The 19,209-nt window shown below is 43.9% G+C and overlaps 2 protein-coding genes across 2 annotated transcripts; one reads left to right on the top strand and one right to left on the bottom strand.

Moving 5' to 3' along the window:
- Nucleotides 1–1,538: 1,538 nt before the first annotated feature.
- On the top strand, nt 1,539–13,422 carry LOC131637796 (cytochrome c oxidase subunit 2). The gene has a single exon (XM_058908375.1). The coding sequence runs from the start codon at nt 1,938–1,940 to the stop codon at nt 2,991–2,993; it is 1,056 nt and encodes a 351-aa protein (XP_058764358.1). The 5' UTR covers nt 1,539–1,937; the 3' UTR covers nt 2,994–13,422.
- On the bottom strand, nt 1,840–18,767 carry LOC131637808 (uncharacterized tatC-like protein ymf16). Its single transcript, XM_058908387.1, has 2 exons — nt 14,362–18,767; nt 1,840–14,065 (listed from the first exon to the last, which is right to left on the bottom strand). Exons 1-2 carry the CDS (start codon nt 14,525–14,527, stop codon nt 13,353–13,355), a joined length of 879 nt encoding a protein of 292 aa, XP_058764370.1. The 5' UTR covers nt 14,528–18,767; the 3' UTR covers nt 1,840–13,352.
- Nucleotides 18,768–19,209: the final 442 nt, after the last annotated feature.

Below are 19,209 nucleotides of genomic sequence, written 5' to 3'. Positions count from 1 at the left end.
TTCCAACTGAATTGTCATCTTTCCCGCCTTCCGCGCGGTTTCTTGGCTCAAGATATTCTGATTCCCCTAGTAGTCTGACTGCTCTTTCTCTCAAGCGAAGTGCTTCTCGGGACAAAGGGCAGAAGGGAAGGTAGCTCGTGATTCTCGTCTCGGTCTTCTCGAAAGGTAGTTGAGTTCCTTCGGGTGAGAAAGAATAGGAATTGATCTAGCTATAGATATAGATAGAGTGTCAGATGAAAGGTTTCGCCCCTGACTCCTTTACTTATTGATGTCGCTGATCCGCCGTTATCGTATCAGGAAATGTGGGGCCGCTCTTTCTGACATAGGAACTTACTCAAAATCGAAAGTCCGCCTAAGGGAGAGAGAAGACTATAAACAATAAATCTAGGAGGTTTGAAGATGCTCGAGCAAAGCGAAGAGGTTTTACCTAGCATTAGAAACTGAATCCATTGTTGCTTGTTGCTTGTTATCCCTTGCTTTTAGTTAGGTATAACTCCTCTGTTATCTCCTTGTTCTAACCCTGTTGCTTCCTTTGCTTCGCCTGGAACTACCTTGCTAACACCTTCTTACAGTCTTGCTGAGCTTAGGAAGTGAAGTTGTAGGGATGAAAAGCCTATATTTCACTTACAAACAAAGGCTGAAAGCTGGTGTTTGCCAGTCACAAGAGAGCATTAGTGCTTCCCGTTAGTCTTACGAGGAGGAGAAGCACGTAATGGGAACGATATTGGAGCTTCAGGTTGGTACATTGCACGCATTAAAACCTTAACTCTTATAACCTGTCTTTCCTTGTTATCCCTTGCTTTTAGCTCGGTATAACCCCTCTTCCTCTTGCATTTGCTTGTAATTCCTTGTTTCCCTCGTTCTTGTTTCTATCGTAGGTTCGGTAGTAGGTTCCAGCTTGCACATGCAGGATCCCCCCTTCGTCTTTATTTTCTCCCGGCTATAGCGCGAGAGAAACGCGAACAGCTGATTCTCAAGCAGGGGATTCGTCGAAAACAACCTATCTGTCTACTTGCTTTCAGTTCTGTTCCCGTCTCGATCTTAGCTTTAAGCTCTCAACCTATTCTATTCTTGCGCAAACCAAGTTAACTGCCTGAATTTAGGAGTTAAATAACCCGCTATGAGTAGAAGGGACTTTGCCGGGTATTCCTTCTTATTGATAGCGCAGGGGCACAGCGGTAAATACCGAGGAAAGAAGATAAGAAAATTTTATCCCACGCCACGGTAGATAGTGTTCAGTGGAGGAAGGAAGCCAGGCATAGGCGTATCCGCCTTGGAAGTTTTAATGCCCAAAGATGGTCCTTCGACAAGCCCTTTGCTAAAGCTTCTATGGATTGCACCTTTAGAAAGGAAATCAGCATTTAGGACAATTTTCCCAACCAAGGAAAAATGGCACATTTCGATGTCTCGTAGGAAAGGAAATCCGATCTATGAAAAAATTCCCTAAAGTGTCGATTTGACTTTTTAGGAGTAAGTAAAAAAGGTCCCTCGAATGGAATAATAGCTTTTACGGAGGAAGTTACTTATTATATTATAATAGTTGATGTAAGAGAAGAAGTTCTTGGTTTGGTTGAATTCAATCAAAAAAAGTACCATTTTCAATTGAATCCTGAATCCCTTATTCTATAAATTTACTAAGAGAAGAAATCACGTAAGTGATAGAAAGAATCGTTAAGTAGGCTAATCTTTAAAGGTTTCCATTTTCGATTGAGAAAGCGGCAGGCCCAAAGAGCTCTCCAATAAGTGCACCGAAAGGGGGCCGGAGAGACGGTCAACCTGAGATCGGCTAAGATCGAAAAGCACTTGGTTTACAGCCAAGCAACGACAAAGAAAAAAGAGTCTCATGTCTTTCTTGATTGGTAAACCCAACCAGCGATTTACAACAAACAAGTCTTTCCTCTTGTTGGGGGGAGCAGTTAAAAAATGAACCAAAGCAAATGAAATTAGAATGGCTATTCCTCACGATTGCTCCTTGTGATGCAGCGGAACCATGGCAATTAGGATTTCAAGACGCAGCAACACCTATGATGCAAGGAATAATAGACTTACATCACGATATCTTTTTCTTCCTCATTCTTATTTTGGTTTTCGTATCACGGATCTTGGTTCGCGCTTTATGGCATTTCCACTATCAAAAAAATCCAATCCCGCAAAGGATTGTTCATGGAACTACTATCGAGATTCTTCGGACCATATTTCCTAGTATCATCCCGATGTTCATTGCTATACCATCATTTGCTCTGTTATACTCAATGGACGAGGTAGTAGTAGATCCAGCCATGACTATCAAAGCTATTGGACATCAATGGTATCGGACTTATGAGTATTCAGACTATAACAGTTCCGATGAACAGTCACTCACTTTTGACAGTTATACGATTCCGGAAGATGATCTAGAATTGGGTCAATCACGTTTATTAGAAGTGGACAATAGAGTGGTTGTACCAGCCAAAACTCATCTACGTATTATTGTAACACCTGCTGATGTACCTCATAGTTGGGCTGTACCTTCCTTAGGTGTCAAATGTGATGCTGTACCTGGTCGTTTAAATCAGATATCTATTTCGGTACAACGAGAAGGGGTTTACTATGGTCAGTGCAGTGAGATTTGTGGAACTAATCATGCCTTTACGCCTATCGTCGTAGAAGCTGTTCCTAGTAAAGATTATGGTTCTCGGGTATCCAATCAATTAATCCCACAAACAGGGGAAGCTTTCAGACCCCTGTCCTTTCCCATACCTGCGCCGCTAGAGAAGAACATTCTACAGCCGGCGGTGCTGGAACCGCCCCGTACCGAGGGGCCGTTCACAAGGGGGGGGGCCACCCCCCAGCCCCAACAAACCCCCCTTGTGGAAGGGGCCGCCAAAGTGACGACCAATGAGGCGGCCGCCGGCTGCGCCGGGGCCTGTAGCGAGGGCTTGATCAAGGGGGCGGCCCATTGCCCCAACTGTTTCTGGGAGTGTGTGGGGGGCTCGTGCTCCCCATTTTGTTAGTGACCGAACTGGTTTATTAACTAAAAGTGGGCGGCTGGGCCGCTCTCTCTTGTAGCTTGCTTGACAAATGAGTTCAAGCCGTATAAAGGCAAACAGCTCGTATAGCTCGCAATAGCGAGCCTACTTATCGCTTTTTTTTGTTTACTTTTCCGCTTTTGACTTCAACGACGACTTCATAATATTATCCATGTTTCGGTGAAAGGTCTGTTTCTTATTTTGTTTTAGCTTAAGGTGTCAGCGAGGAACTGTGTATGCGGGCCCATTGCCTAGTGTCTTAGTAAGTGAAAGGGAGTGTATTTAGCTCCTATTAGTTAGTCTAGAAGATAGGATTGGATCGGTAACCCCTCCACTCCATTCCTGACTGAATAGTGAATAGCAATTCCTACCGTCAACGGACTGAGCAGCTATAAATCCTATAGTCCCGAGGAAAGAAAACAGGTATAGGGAAAGGCTACTAAGAATAAAAAGTTCGAATCATTGCCAGTCTGTATGAAGTTGAAATAGGGATTTTGAACTGAACTCTCCTACCGGTAAAGAAGAAGGCGGATTCCTATCGTAATTCAATGACTCAAACGATTCCCTCTCTGCAATAGAATATGATTTATTAATCTTGCCCTAGCTCAAGTGAAGTGACTTCTGCCTCGGGGTGCTGCTGCTTTAGAAAGATAATCCCTGCTCAAGCCTATACTATAGCTAACGAGCCTTTCTTTGCTGTCTTAAAGGTAGGTCACAGGAGAAGAGAAAGGAAAGGAACTTCAAGAGAGAAGTGAGATAGAGAACTCATCCTTTCACACTAAGGGAAATTCCAAATTCCCTGGCATGGCAGGTTAAACTATAGTTTATATCTACCTATGCCTTGTTTTAAGCTTGAACGGAGAAAACTAGCCGCCCTAACGCTCGGCTTACCTTTATTCTTCAACTGATCTTCCATTCCATATTACAAGACTGAGTCCTTTGTGCCTCTATCAAGTCAGCTTAATCTTGATTATTGAAAGAAGAGGATACACTATCCTTGAAAAAGGCCGCACTCGAACCTGACCTTCTTAGGACGGGACGAATGGATTGCAATCTCCCCTTATGCTGGGAAAGATTTCTTTAGCTTTATTGCTATCCCAAGGCGCTGTTCAATTAGAGGAGCAGTCAAGTCATAAGGAACTCGCACTAACAGGGATCCCCGGCCGAAACATATCATATCCATTGTCGGTCAATCCACATGTTAAGGGCTCGCTCGGGAAGAGGATCGATCTAATTCAACCAATTCAACTGAAACTGAGTTGGAATGCTTTTTTAGTTAATAGGAGAAGGGAAAGTCAGCAGCTTGGGATGCACAAAGAAGGAGAGGCGCTGAGACATGCTACCAACTTGAGATAGGGTTCCGGGCATAAAATAAGTTCGTAAGGGTGGCTCTTGGTGATGTGGAGTTGGGCGGATAATGCAACAGAACAGAAGGTAGAGCTAGAGCCTTATAGGCTTAGGCTTGCATGGGTCTGTCTTCTTTTTCTTTCTTTTCCTTTTTTTTAGGCGTCCTTCCTATAAAATAAATAAAAGAAAGGGTTAACTACTGTTAAATGTTAAAGTGAAAACTGAAACTAGAGTGGCTTAAAGGTAGCTGCTTAAAGGGGAATCGGCAGTGTTTGTTTTTGATTCATTATTCCTGGAACTAAGACTCCTGAAAGCACCTCCGGTCGAATTTTCCGGGTATAATGCACTAAAGGAACTGTCTGCTGCGTTACCAAGGACGGCGCCCTGTAGTGATAATAGATAATAAATCTTCTTGTTAGCAGGTGTTAGGACTATTATTCCTTACCGAAGGGAAACACTAAGACAGAGTCTGCAGCCGGTAGAGGAGGGCTTTCAGCGCCTAGCGAAAGTCTAATTCTCTTATTGGTAGTACGTGTTAGCTCTCTTTTTATTAGACCGGAGGAGGAGGTAAGACAGGGGCGGCAGTAGTACGCGTTCGAGTAATAGTCGTTTTCTCGTTTCGAATGTTTATCGTAGCTTTAGTCTAAGCCAAATCTTAGTGTTGGAAGTAGTGTCGATCCCCATCGGTAGTTGGCGAATCTACAGTGTGAAAGTGACTTTTGGAGAATCCCCGGTATTAGTCAGAATGCTTCGAAGAAGCTATTTGACATATATCTTCTCTATATAGGCTTAGATTCCAATAAGAGCAGGAGTAAGCGTAGCAAAGGACGTTAATCTGAATTAGAAGGGCCCCCCGTACATCAACTTCAGACTCACTGAACACTGCTTAAGATACAGTGCAAAGAAAACCCATCCGGATCGACGTCCAATGTTGTACACAGTCCGAAGGAACAGATACGCGGAAACATTATCTTCTTTATTAAACCGGGGTTATCAGATTCTCTTTCTCTATTCCATCAACTCCATTAGAGAGAGAACTCCCCTTATCCGGTCTGTCTTGTTCACAGCTGCTAAGCAACCAACCCATTCATGTAGTTCTCCGGGTATAGAGTTCTGAAGAGGTGCTCTGCCAGTATAGCACGGTGCTCTTTTTGAGTTTATTTATCTATATTCACTGAACACCAACCCAATCTAGACGAGATAATCCAAACTATGACTTCAACATATAACTACGTACGTTCGACATGATTCCTTTCAGGTTATGTAGCTTGGGCAGCTGATACCATATCCGGTAGAACCTAGTGAACCGTATCCTTTGTTGTGTGGAATTTGTTCTCTTCTGATATTCTGATTGTCTCATAGTGGATGTGAGTAGTAGGGGCGGTGTCCTCGCTGAAGCCAACCCACTTTATCCTCTCTGAGAGTCCAACTTACTTACACTTATTGAATTCCCTCCATATCTATATTAGGGCACTCACTCGAGCGTCTTTCATTCCCTCTCTCGAATCTATGCCCGCTTTTCGTCGAACCTCTATCGTTTTCTGGTGTCGCCTTCTCCCAAAAATGTGATGAGCTTCAGTGCTGCATTGAGTAGTAAGTGGGCCTTTGCGACTGCTGCCCCAAAGAACATCCAAAGTTTGACTCGTCCTGGTTCAAGACATTCAAGCGCTCTTTCAACCGGTCTTCGATACGCTTTGAGTTTTTAGTAATATATAAAATACTATATCTAATTCGAAAAGGGCTTATGCACTCCACTTTCCACAAGGTGTAAAAGAAAGGACCAAGCTAGATTCTCGAAAGGAGGCGGAAAGCTGTCCCTTGGGGTATGATAACTTGAGGAAAGAATGCTACTAGATTAGGGGAAGGGGAAAAATAGAAAAGGTGAAGGATAGGTTTGCGAAAGCTTGACGAAGATCTGGATTCCCGTTAACGTAAAGATGATAAGACGGAAAAGACTCCTTCCTTATTTAGGAGAGCGGAGGTCAAACTCGACTGAGCTAGGCTAGGCAAGAGTGGTCAATAAGACTAAGAGAAGTCGAGGAGAGCTGAGTGGAAAGTCGTTAGCAGGAATGGTATCCGGGCAGTTTATCAGGCTCGATTCGGTGTCAAAGATTAGCATCCCATTCTCAACAGCAAGATAAGTGAGAGCATTTGTTGCATATATTAAGTCAAAGCTAAGAGACAATTCGGGTTGATACGAGACCTTCGCCCTCGTCTTCTTTTTGGGAGATTAGGTGCCTAGCCTCAGATGGAGCAAAGCAGACTTCGACAATATGCTATGAGTGTTTGTTCTGCTTTCGGGGCAGACTAGCGGAATAAACGCTTAGAGGAATAAATGGGACTTCTTACTTTACTTGAAGCGGGTGGCATTCTTTAAAGGAGCAGCTTTTAAGCCACCTCCTCGAAGAAGTGAAGAAGAAGGGGTCGTATATAGAAGGCTTGTGCAAGCAAGTGACACTTTACTTCAAGCGAATAGTGCTGCCTCACTTTCTTTAGCTAGGCTGAGAAGCCGATTTCTTCACTTGTAGTCTAGCTCATCGAAAGACGCCTAAGACCTTCGCACCCAAATTCTTTATTATACCAGCTCCTCGATGCGGAATAAAGGCTGGTGCTCTAAGGGGAGATGGATTAAAATCCCGAGGAAAATAAAGAATCAAATAGTGACGCATGATGAAGAAGGCATGGCGAAGAACTGATTGACCTAAGGCGAGGAATTATTAAGGGAACGTGCCACCTAGGTCTCGTCTTGTAAGCCCTTATAGAGGAAGATGAATGTGCTGCTTCTTCTTCTTACTCCCGCTCGTGCCTCCCCGGTCCCGTATGGGGAGTCCCTTCGCTCGCCTAAGGGTTAGTTAAGAGTTCTGGCTTCTAGGGCTCTTTTTGTGTATGGCTGCTGGTTTGGTAGGATTATCTCCCTCTATCGTCTGATTGTGGGCATATTCCTTAGACTATTATATGGATGTCAGTTTCGGTAAGAAAGGGATAGATTCTCAAGCAGTGGATTCGTCGAAAAGACTTGAAGTTGATTCTCCAAGAGCTTCTTAGTTAGTAGCATTCGGCATTCCCTCTTTGACTATATATGGGCGTACTGATATTGATAGAAAGAAGGGGCAGTTCGGACTCACTTTTGAGAGGAAGATCTAAGGCCCTAGTTGTAATGAGACTTTCTGACTCTCTAAGAATAGAGAGGAGATCTGTTCTCTTTCCCCTCAGTCTGCTTTCGATTGGAAAAATGAATGGCTCGGTACAGGCTTATGCCCGAGGCAGAAAGGACCCACTGAGGAAGTCAAATTCTCGAGGATGTTTGTAAGGACAGGTTGTTCGTAAGGATGCTCGGCCGCATCATTAGTGCTGGATGTTCAAAGGTTCTAAAACCGACCCTGAGGAGGAAGGCACTTCAACTAAGAACACACTGGGTGGGCTTCACAACCTTAACAGAATGAGAAAGCCCTTGGGGAGGAAAGGAGAGAGTCTTAACAGAATGAGAAAGGAGATAGGAGAGTTCCCGATCTGACTGAAAAAGATAAGAAAGCTAAGGCAGTTACCTAGTTGGAACGAGAGGTATTTGATGACTCTCTTTCCTCTCTAAAAAATTATATATACAATTAATAAGGCAAGTAAAGCCTTAAGTATTAAATAAGTGAATACGCCAGCGGGAACTTGAAATCTTTCGCTTTCTTGGCGAGTGTTCGTCTATAAATGAATGGAATCGGTAAAGTGGTCTCGGCGGTTCGACTGCTTTGTTCTCCACGCCTTCGTTCATTTGCCAACTTTCTGACTGCAAAAGCCAGTCCGAGGTTGGAGTTAGAGTTCCTATCAATAGGGGAGGGGCCTTACGTACGAGAGTTCAATCTAGAGTGATAGTCTTTACCGCAACTGAGTCACTCAGTGATTTTCTGAGTCACTTAGGCAACTGAACTTGGTACTGATTCCGGGTAACCGCATCGGATTCAGGGAGAAGGGTTCATCCGCTTTTATTAAAAAAAATATGACCTTTTACCATTTATCTAACCAGTTATAATAAGGCCTATTCTGTCCTTTTACCTATAAAGCTCGATCCCTCCTTCCTCAAAGGCCATTAAACAAAGTGGATGGAGAGTAAGGATACGAACGAATAGCTCTTGCTTGAAATAGAGAGAGACTTATTTGGATAACGATTGCTTTAATGTAATTAATGATTGAAGTTCGGATTTCGTTGAACCAGTACGTCTTGTTCCCTCTTATAAATGGGAGAAAGCTACTTTAAAATGGGCTCGTGTGAGATGGATCGCATTGTGAGTATAATTACCAATGTATCCACCAGGACAATAAAATGTAGAAAAGGTTAAGGGAAAGGAAAGGACTTCCGGCGGCTCCTTCTGTCGCCGAAACAGAAAGGATCCTTTCCCCGAAAGGCCGGTGGTTTTTTACGCTCCAGTTGGTATCACGCCCTTAAAGAGAGTAGTATAAGCTCTTTTCAGAGTAAGGGTAAGGCTGCGACGGAAGGCAAAGCAGAAGCTAATGCCCCAAGTAATCTGTAAAAAGGCAAGGATGAGAATCTATCTATTGCGACTAATGTCAGCCCGCTATTGATTGCCCAACTAGAACTCGAGCAGCCCCACCTGAACCAGCTGAGAGAGATGCCACTGCTACTATAGCTGGCTACCCGAACCGAGATCTTGCACCTTCCTTTAGTGGGCTCGTGAGACCTCGACTTCTTATTGCACCCTAAAGGAGACTAAGAAGCCCGTCCCCCCGTCTTGGAAGCCAACTGTAGCCGCTGTAGCTTTAGATTAGTAAGGCCAGCTTTCGGGTTAGTATAGTAGCTCGGACTAGTAGCTACGGCAACATTGATCTCCCTTGCCCTCTCAAGTAGTTGGTGCAGCTCAGGTAGGAGGCCCCTATCACGTATGGCAACATGGAAGCTTTTCACGGCCTCGAATATGAGTCTTATTCGGGGTGAAACGAGCAAGCGAAGCCTATCGCTGCTGGAATGCCCGCTACCTATGCTGCTGTAGGCGTAGAGTCCAGATGAGATTCATAGGTTCCGGATAACGTTTGTTTTGAAGCTGCCACTCAGCTGCATCTTACAAATCCTCTCAGAGGCCTCAAAATGGACGTTTCTCGGGGCCATGTTGCCGGAATACAATCTCGCTTTCAGAACAGGCCTCGAATTCAGGCCTTGAAGAAACTCTCACTCGAGAACAAGGACTTCCCTGTACTAACGGGCCACCCTACCATGCCCGCGCGCTGCCACTTGGATTGACCAACGGTGAGCGTAGAGTCCCCGTTCCGATGGGGCACCTGCGAGATTCCGTTTTTTGCCTTCCTCTTTTCGCTTCAAAGTCAATTTAAATGAGCGCTGTGTGCGTGCTTCCCCGGAAAAGCACTCACCCCCTCGGAGTCCCTGTCCCCGAAAGAAGGAGCTTGTAGATTGTGAAGTGAACCAACAAGGGAAGGAACAAGGAACTGAAAGAAAGCAAAGAAGGGAAATTCCTACGAGATGATTAATGAATGTAGGTCAGGTCTCTCTAATTCGCAGTAGGTGTGTATGCTTCCCTAAGGCGAGAGCATTTGCTTCTTCGACTGACTCAACCATGTCTTTCTTCATTGACTGCTTGTCATAAGGAGAGAACTTAGCTTACTATAGCAAGAGAAAAACAAGAACGAAGGGTCGACTGGAGGAGGAGGAAGGAGAGATTACTAGATTATCTTTCACAGACTAATGGCTCTCTCTAAGAATTCTCGTTAATTAAAAGAATGAAAACTTCACACCTCTATTTAAACTTGGTCGGGATAGAAAACTCCCCCTTTGGCTTACTAAATAAATACAAGACTTTATCCACTGGTAAAGGAACCTTAGTAAAGATCTGCTTTAGACTATAGGACATAGCACTCTTGTTTTCAATAACTCTCGTAAGTTAGTTAGCGAACCAGCACACGAAAATCATCGCTTAGATTTAGATAATAAAGGGGAACACACTACACTTTAGTCGACTATACGATAGTATAACTTTCATTAATTTAGTTTTTCTAGTTGGAGATGTAGTTGCTGCTGGAACTGCTCTAGTCTAGTAAAGGTACTCTCGGGAGGAAGGAGTTGCTGACCCCGGTAATGACGTATTAGAAGCTGATGGAGCTGGAATGCTTCTCGCTGAGTCTGGTGATCGGCTCGTAACACTTGTAGTTCTTCCCCCACGATCAGTACAATCCGTATCAATGGCGTTAGACCAGTAGAGAGTTGGAAAGCAAGTGTCGGAGAAAGGTTTTTCCTGATTGGAGTATATGAGAGTGAGCCATTCTATAGGGACCCCCAGTAGTCTAACCGATGACTCAGTCTCTAGTAGAGCTTCCATGCTTTCAAATGTGTGTGATAAGAGAAGTCCCCCTATAATATAACTATTATAATAGAGAAGCAAAGTTAAGTGAAATAAACTTCTTTGGAATGTATAATTCTTTGAGCTTCCTACTCTCAGATAATGAGTGACTCATACAAGAGCGTAGATCCGGAGTCCCCCCTCTTCCCCTGCATCCAATACATTTAGCAAAGAGGAGTCAACAAAGGATACTTAGCTTATTTCCTTGACTGCGGTTCGATTGATAAAGAGTTGTTAGTGGATCACTAGATGACAGAGAGATAAATAAAATTATGGCTTCATGATTAATTACCAATAAGATCATAGGGTCAAGACACAGGGATTCACATTTCATTACGATTTCCTAGGATAGAACCAGAGACATTATTTAATACACCTAACCTAGTACCATCTCATTATAAAATAGGAGGAGCAGATTCCTACTTTGATAGTTTGTTCTAGTAATACGCTTTTATTTTAATTCCAATCGAATCTACTCGTGTGCTATCAACTACTCCAACCAAGTACTATACCTACCTTGCCAAGCTAGCTAGTATAAGTCTTCCAACCCGGAGCGGATCAATGAGCCTTAGAGCAGAGTGGTTGTATGACTTAGAAGGAATCAACCTTTTCACATAAGGAAATGCTGTCAAGAAAAAGAAGGTCTTGCAAGAAATATAAATTTATTGCTTTTTCATATTACCCTCTCCATTGAAAGAGGATAAGACCTAAAAACTGAGGTCCCAATCTGTTTGAAATAAACAAGCCTTGCAAAGGGCACTAGACCCTATTGGATCGCTTGAAGAAGGTAATTTGAAGAAGGGGAAACCTTAATCTTACCCCGGGCAGAGACTGCAACTAGATAGCTTGAAACTGGCCGGCAAAGATGTAAAAAAACTTCAACTCGCTTTACAATAGCAATGGAAGCTAGCACTCAAACTGGATGGTTTGAACCTACCATCTTAGATAGAAGGCAAGCAATTGGATCACTGGGAACTGCCCCCCTTTGGAAAGGTGTAACTATGGATACTCTTTTTCCTTCACTCGGAGATCTTCCAAAAGGTCCAGAAAGAGTATTCTAGAAGGCCTAAGAACGTTAGGAGAATACAGATAGTTAGCTCATTTTAGCTCCTTAGCCTGTCAGATCGGTAGATGGGTATGAAACATATTGCCATTACAATTAGGCTCTTAGCCCCTTAGCGTGTTTGGACTCGGGAGCAAGGTAACTTAAAATCCGATTTCGCCCATAGAAATGAGAATCCTTATTCGACCTACATCCAAGGTAAAAATATGCTATACTAAACTGGAAATGTCTTCTTTTGAGCCGGATGTAACCAAGGAACTACTATGGAATGCTACTATGGACTCTCCCTATTCTCTCGGCTGGATCGACATGCGAGGGATTAAGATAGGGAGGGCGCAGGGGAAGAGCTTACAACTAGAAGGGATTCTGTCTGGCAAGCAACTCACACAGGACAGCAAGAAATGTATCAATTAGCGCTTTAGATCTCCCAGGAATCAAAGGGCGAAGCACTACAACTGCTTATGATATTAGACCAATAAGCATACTATCCTCAGGCGAAATCACTTTAATATAAGTACGGGACAGGCACTGATGGATTGGCTAAGGCTGGTACAAAGACTCCTACAAGGAAAGCAAGAAAACCAGGATTGTCTGGAGGGGCTTACCCCACGACTTCAACTGACACTCCAACTGTGCCTGGCTCGCTATCGAAAGAGAGTCCAACTGCCACTGGAACTCAAACTCAAACCGCAGGAGAATGGCCCTAGAAACTCCTCCAACTTCCCCTTCTACTCAAACTGCCGGGAAGGAAACCCCATCCAAGAGAACTGGCAATGCAGCGGATTAGCCTAGCAATGGGCGGGATGGAACAGAACTTGCACGAGATGCTTCCTTAGCAAGTAAACAGCAGTTAAAAAGAGATTGGATTGAAGGCGCTCGCTCGATAGAGAATCCGGCATAACCTAATAGGGCTCAAAGGAGATCTTCCACGGTCTCTAGTGAGAAGAGATTTAAGTGAAACTTTGAGATGTAAACTATCTTATAGAATTCTCAGTTGAAATGGATTCCTGCGCTTGTTTCCAGTTTTTCTGCAACTTCCACTGCAACTACAGGGGCAAGGACCACTGGGAATGCCACTACTCTTACTTACTATCTTCTTCGCCTTTATTTAGAAGGCTTGTTCAATAAATCTCCTAAACAAACAGTAGTAATTTTATAATCAAACGACCTAACTTATTGTTTTGTTCACGCTCTAAGGAAGTGACTTGTTCAGCCTCTGCTGTTCTTGTTTACGACTCTACTGCTATTGATTAATCCGCTGGGATTGGAATGCTTTACTTGCTTTCAAAGCCTTTCCTTTCTAGGCTAACTCTGAACTAAGTCCCAACAACGGCTAGCGAAGAAACTGTAGGGCTTAAGGCAGCGAATGACCTGAGGGTAGGCAACTCAATAGAATAATTAAGCAGCCTGGCTTAAAGTCTAGGACTTCCTAACTGCTTGATTTATAAGTCTTATTTGTTTTTTAAGACGGGAATGAATCGCATATGTTGGTTGAGAATTACTCGGGAATTCTTTTATAGTTACTTTGCCAGGTTATAGGGGGCTACTCTTATTTTTTGTCAATCGAGCCGCTTTCCCTCATTCCACTCGTCCAGCCTCTTCGCGAACTTGTACAATCGATGCCACAAAGATAGTCAACTCAATTATCGAAGAAATAAGGAAACGGGCGACGATTTGGCACCAGATATCCGGAGGTGTGGAAAGAGCAGCGGTGAGAAGCGGAAAAACCATCAAAAAACGACGATTGTTCGTGAAGGTTTCCACAGAAAGACCCCTTGGTTCTGGCAAACAGATCACAATTACAGGTACCTGAGAGCATACCGATGGAATGAACGAAATACGAACAGTTAGCATAATATGGTCATAGATCTTAGGTTGTAACTTGATCATGAGCGAATTTGTTGATGTTGCACCCACGAAGTATAGAAAGTACCAAACATTGGGAACTACCCGGGGAAGAGTTAGGAACAGGAACAAGGAGAAGCGAGAACCACTTAAATAGAGGAATCGATTGTATTTCCTCCTTTGTTCCCCATAGCAACTGGGGATCAAAAAGCACCAAATTTGATGACTTATTAAGGGAAAGACGAAGTAAGAACATGCTATTGAAGACGTTGCAACATATGTCGGGGAGGCCTCCGTTGATTGTGTACAAACAAAATACGAGTCCAAAGACAGGGTAAGAAAGGGTTTAGCTAATGGAGATATTAACTCTTCCGGGAACCAGTAACGCGTAAACCATGTCAAACCAAGACCGATCAATATCCGAACGGAACGGATTCGAACTTCTCCTAGAATAGTTTCCGGTGCGAAATTAAATTAATACATAGGATATATATGAGTAATTCAAAGGATAAATATTTCTATTTGATAGGATTAAGGTAGCGGTAGTATATTGGAAGAGGAACTAGCTTTGACTTTCGCTATCTGATTTGAAGTGCGAAAGCTCTTTCAAAGAATAGCTGTTAGAGAAGAGATAGATCTTACGTAAGCCAAAGGCTATTTAAAGAGCTTCTATTTCACCAACTGCGTCTACGCATTCACCAAAAATAACTGGGACCGGGTAGACATGAAGTCAAGTAATAGCCCCCACGACAATTATCATTGCCTTCACCACCAACTACTCGTACTCCCATACCGGTAACACCAGTCAAGAAGGTAAGGCAGATTCTATAGCTGCTTATTCTAGCACACCGGAAACCCTCATAGTAAGAGTGGATAGGCTTACACCGGTTAATTGAAGACTTTACCATTCTCGATGCAGCGGGAACGCTCACTCGCACCAACGGATACTGTCACAGCTAATTGAAGTGCTAGTCCAGCAACTGCAGTTGTCTTTCTGTTTGCAATTGAATCACTAAAGTTGGAGGGTGCTATTGACTCAGCCGTAGATGGGATTCATACTAAGGCAAGCTCTTGAAATTAAACCCAAACAATGGGGAAGGGATAAGAGGGAAGACACTCATCTGCAGATTGGAGACCAAGGTTCTTTCCAGGAGGCTCGGGTGAGAGGGGTGTGATGAATAGAGATTTCCCACCAGCAGCTTCTCCTATCACTTTACTTCTGCAGGCGCTGGATCTTAAGGGAAATGCCCGGATCCATATTATATAAGATAAGGATTTCGGGTAGTGAGAGAACCGAGCTGGGCCGAGCAAGTCCTCACTCGAAGAAGCAGACTGGCCTGGCCGGCTTAAAGGCAAGTTGAAGTCGAAAAGCCTTAGATGACTCTTTCGAGAAGGACTTCCCGGATTCGGAAGTAGCAGTCCCTCTATTCCAGTTGCAAAGAAAGAAAGGAGTAGCCTTTTGTTTTGAAAGGCAGGCTTGCTATACTAGATTGCTTGCGTCTATGATCGAACTTGAAACTAGCCCGAGAGGTAGAGCACAGCGTAAGGGAGAGAGTGAGGGTGGAACCTGTAATGTACCAACGAGGGAAATTGGAAACAGTACCTAAACCTCTCCTCAGATCGTTAGGGAAGTTCCGCTCCCGAACCATCCAGCGGCCAACAAAGCCCTGCTTTCCAAACCCCACCGATGGACCTGCCAGCTTCACAGCAAGCTCCTGCTCCAGCGGGCCCCTTAGGTGGTGCATCCTCCTCTTCCTCGTGGAGTGGCTCGTGGATAGATAAGTGGTTTTTTCCAGAGGAGGGGTCATCTTCGGACCCAAACCAGGAGGAGCCCCTTGCTACGAATCAACCAACCGAGGTCATGGGGCCGGAAGCTCCTAGTCCTTCATGGTTAAAAGAAAAGATTCTCCGAATCTTCTATATTATAAAAGGGCGGGCGGAGAACCTCCTCCACAGTTAGAAATAAACTTTGTCCGGAGGATCTGAAGCTCGAAAGAGCTTCCCCAGGGAAGCGACTCATAATCCTTAACATTCTAGAAGATATGGTCGAACATAAAGATTAATTTAGGAATTCCAAACTCCACATAGAGTTAGCTGTGAGAATTGCCGATTGGGAGAAAGATCAAAGGGACTGACTGACTTTGTAAACGAACACATCGAAGAACCTAATGGATCGGGATTGGTGTATTTATTTTTTTTTCCGGGACACACCTCCGTGCGCCCTGGCCGGGCTGACAGGTTGGTTTTTGGCGCCAAAAACGGAGGGAGAGATAAAAATATCTCGTTAGGTCTTGGTATGGTTGCCGCGGGTTGTCGTCGGCCCGACGGACTTTGGGAGAAGAACCCCTTCTCCCCCCGGATGTAGTCTTCATTAGTCTTGCCTTTTGTCGAGGACGAACCGAGTTATCAAACGATCAGAAAGAAATCCGGACCATGCATCTGGAAAGCGCTGGTGCAAGCCCAGCTCGTGACCCAGGAACTCCCCCTTAAGGTGCATTCCTGCCTTTTCCTTCTGCCTTTGCTACCGACGGGGTATTCCCGTCTAAAGAATTTAATCCTTAAGCTGGATAGCCTTTAGGCTTAGTTAGTTCAGAGTAATCCCCCTTGCACCTATTCTACTCCGAAGTAAAGAAAGATCACTCCTAAAAGCTGCCTTTCTCTTATATACTCAACCACTCGCCATCAAGAATATTATCCCCAACGATAAAGGCACGGCAGGTTTCGTAGATAGAGTACATGAGTCGACTTCTCCTCTCCTCTTATAGTATTCTTAGTTAACGTTAGAGAACTGGATTATCTGAGCATCGTCTATCTAATAGAGTCATAAGCTGGATCTACTGCTTAACCAAATGAGTCCTATTTAGGAGGTAGTATAGACTTCTGGACCCGAAGACTCAGATGAGTATGCCTCATATGTCTTTGGCAAAGTCGAGTTCTTTTCTTCTTCATCAGGGAAACTGGTCAATCAGGCTCTACAAGACCTCTACCCCAACTGAATCTATGTTAGCTCTAAACCACGTTATCAAGAATCATTCAACACCCATCAATAGCCACGCTATCTCAGTAGCTAACCGGCCATAATTATGGATCCAGATTTTAAAGAAAAAGGTGGTGGCCGGGACGGGAATCATAAGAATCACCTGCAACGTCAACGACTGGATCAATTGCTTAATCGACTGAAAGGTGAAAGGGAGGAATCTCGTTAGACTGGAACGGGCTATTGATTGGATTTAGAAAAGAGAGTAGGTCCCCTTTTTTAGGCAATAAATGGGATAAGAGATCTTTCTATCTTACGCAAGTTCTGCTTTATCCTTCTTTCGTTCTGAGGCTTTCTTCTCTTATTTATTTTAGTTAAGACATTTTTCTAAAAGGTTAGCTGAATAGCCTGTAGCAGAGTGGATTTACGGTATCCCCCCTCCTCTCTCTTAGAGTGCCAAAACCAAGAGCAATTGACCCACGGGCAAAGGCGTAGGAAGCACAGGTCAAAGAAGCAGCACTCGCCGCAGGAGATCGAACAGATCCGGTTGGTTGATTCAAGTCTAAGTAGCATCAAAAAAAGCGAGATACAGTGGTTTATCCCCATTGACCGAGTGAAGTAACAGCAGGCATGGCATCATAGGCAAAAAGAAAAAAGGCCTTGATTGACACGTACGTAGGTTCTGGTGGGAACATAGACATCTCACTCCGTGCTATGAACGAAGGAGCGCGTAAATCATTCATTCTTAGGCCCCGCCTAAACACTCACTCCCACAACGGATAGAGAGTCACTATGGCTAGATCAAAAGAACGCACGAAAGGAATAAATCTACAAAGACTGATGGTTGAGAAAGAACTATATAGATTGGTGAGGCTACCGGCTCTGTTGCTGATTCAACTCAATCGACAGATGAAACTAGCTCAGATGCTGCCTCCCCCTTATGGTGCTGCTCCTGATTCTCGGTCAACTAAATGAAATCAACGGCCAACTACTGACTGAGTAAATGTAAACTGGATCAATAGGAAAAAGTTGCATTCCGTTCCGTCAGAGGTTTATATAAAATATAGATCTCAATCTCGCTTTCGAACCAAAGAAAGACTATGGCTATAAAAACAGTAACTGCCGCAAACTACAGTTTGTTCCGTAATTTTATGGTGGTGCTTAGATAGTCACTGATGCTGGTTTAGAAAAAAATTATTAAAATGGAACTGGAACTCGGTCTCAATCTGTGGGGTAGGGATCTCGAAATGAAATAGGGTTCCTTGAGCGCTTTAAGCTGGATTTTATTTGAATTCTTATTATTCTAATGTGCTACCACCTTTGTTCTTGCTTCTCCTTCGGATCTTTGGCTATCTCGGATGCTCTTACTAAGGGATGTTGTAACATCACTCCTAGGAACTAACACAGATGTCGGCACCTCATTAGGGGAAAGACTAAAACATACCAGCCATTTCTATTCATTTCCCACCATTGCATTTTTTTTCTTTCACGAACGAATCCATCTTACTTATCAAACATCATTTCCCGAGCCGGGCATGAGCTACTCCCATCTAGCCAATCTCGATTTGGGATCTTAGCAGCTGCCCTTCTTTATACTGGGTATGAACTCAAAGAATCTCCTTTTTTGGACAGCCCCCCTATCTTGTAAGGCCAGCTTCTGTGGCTTTCCCTCATTGCAGAGAGGCTTTCGCTTAGCAACCTTTACCATAAGCGAAATCTTAATTGGTGATCTCAGTGAAATTAAGGGCATTCGAAAAAGACTCTAGGATCTTAGACTGTCTTGAATCGAGGATTTTATTCCTTCCCTCCCTCCAGCTCTCTAGTTCTCTTCCTTCGGCTCTCTTTTAAGGTATTCCACTGGTGTCTATTCACCCATCTCTTAAAAAGTCTAACTCGGGGAAGGGAATAATTTATTTAAGAACAACGTTCGTTTAACTCCGAAACGAGCCCTAGAAGAGGATCCTATCCGCTCATGGAAGCTAGTCACACAGCTCTAAAAACTAGAACTCAAGAAAGAATGAATAACTGCTCCAACTCCATAACTCACTAACCACAGAAACAGAGAGAAGCAACTCGGAACGGCAAGTTCGAACTGAAAGAGCTACTGAACTAACTAAACAATAAGAAGTTAAAGAGGAAGAGTAGTTTTTTAAGCAGATAGTCTTCTGAACTACGTACACCCAAGTCTTCCACTCGTCCGCGCTTCCCCTAGTGAGTGAGGGTCGATAAAAATTATCATCATTCTATCGAATTAAATTAGTACGCCTGGTGAACCATGCCTGGCCCTTTTGTATAAAAAAGAGAGATAATCCCCTCACTCAATTCTTTTACTTTGAAAGGAAATACACCTCTGTTGGAGGCCTAAGACGAAGAAACGCAGTTGCTCGATTGAAAGGTGAGGACGCTTAACTTCCCTTTTGGCTTTCTTCCGCTAGGAAATTGGACTCTGACTGAGTGTGAATGACCGACTTGGCATTATCCGCCGGCCTCCTTGCTACGTTGAAAGAACACAGGGAGTAGAGCGGCCCGTCTGAGTACATAAGAGATTGTTTACCAGAAGAGGTTGTTGGAGAAGTCCCCGGATAGGGAGATCCGGATAAACGAAAGGGGCTT

The sequence above is a fragment of the Vicia villosa genome, unplaced genomic scaffold (assembly GCF_029867415.1).
Source record: "Vicia villosa cultivar HV-30 ecotype Madison, WI unplaced genomic scaffold, Vvil1.0 ctg.002086F_1_1, whole genome shotgun sequence".
Lineage (NCBI taxonomy): Eukaryota > Viridiplantae > Streptophyta > Magnoliopsida > Fabales > Fabaceae > Vicia > Vicia villosa.
Note: the sequence above shows the minus strand (reverse complement) of the source record. Positions and strands in the feature narration are given on the sequence as shown.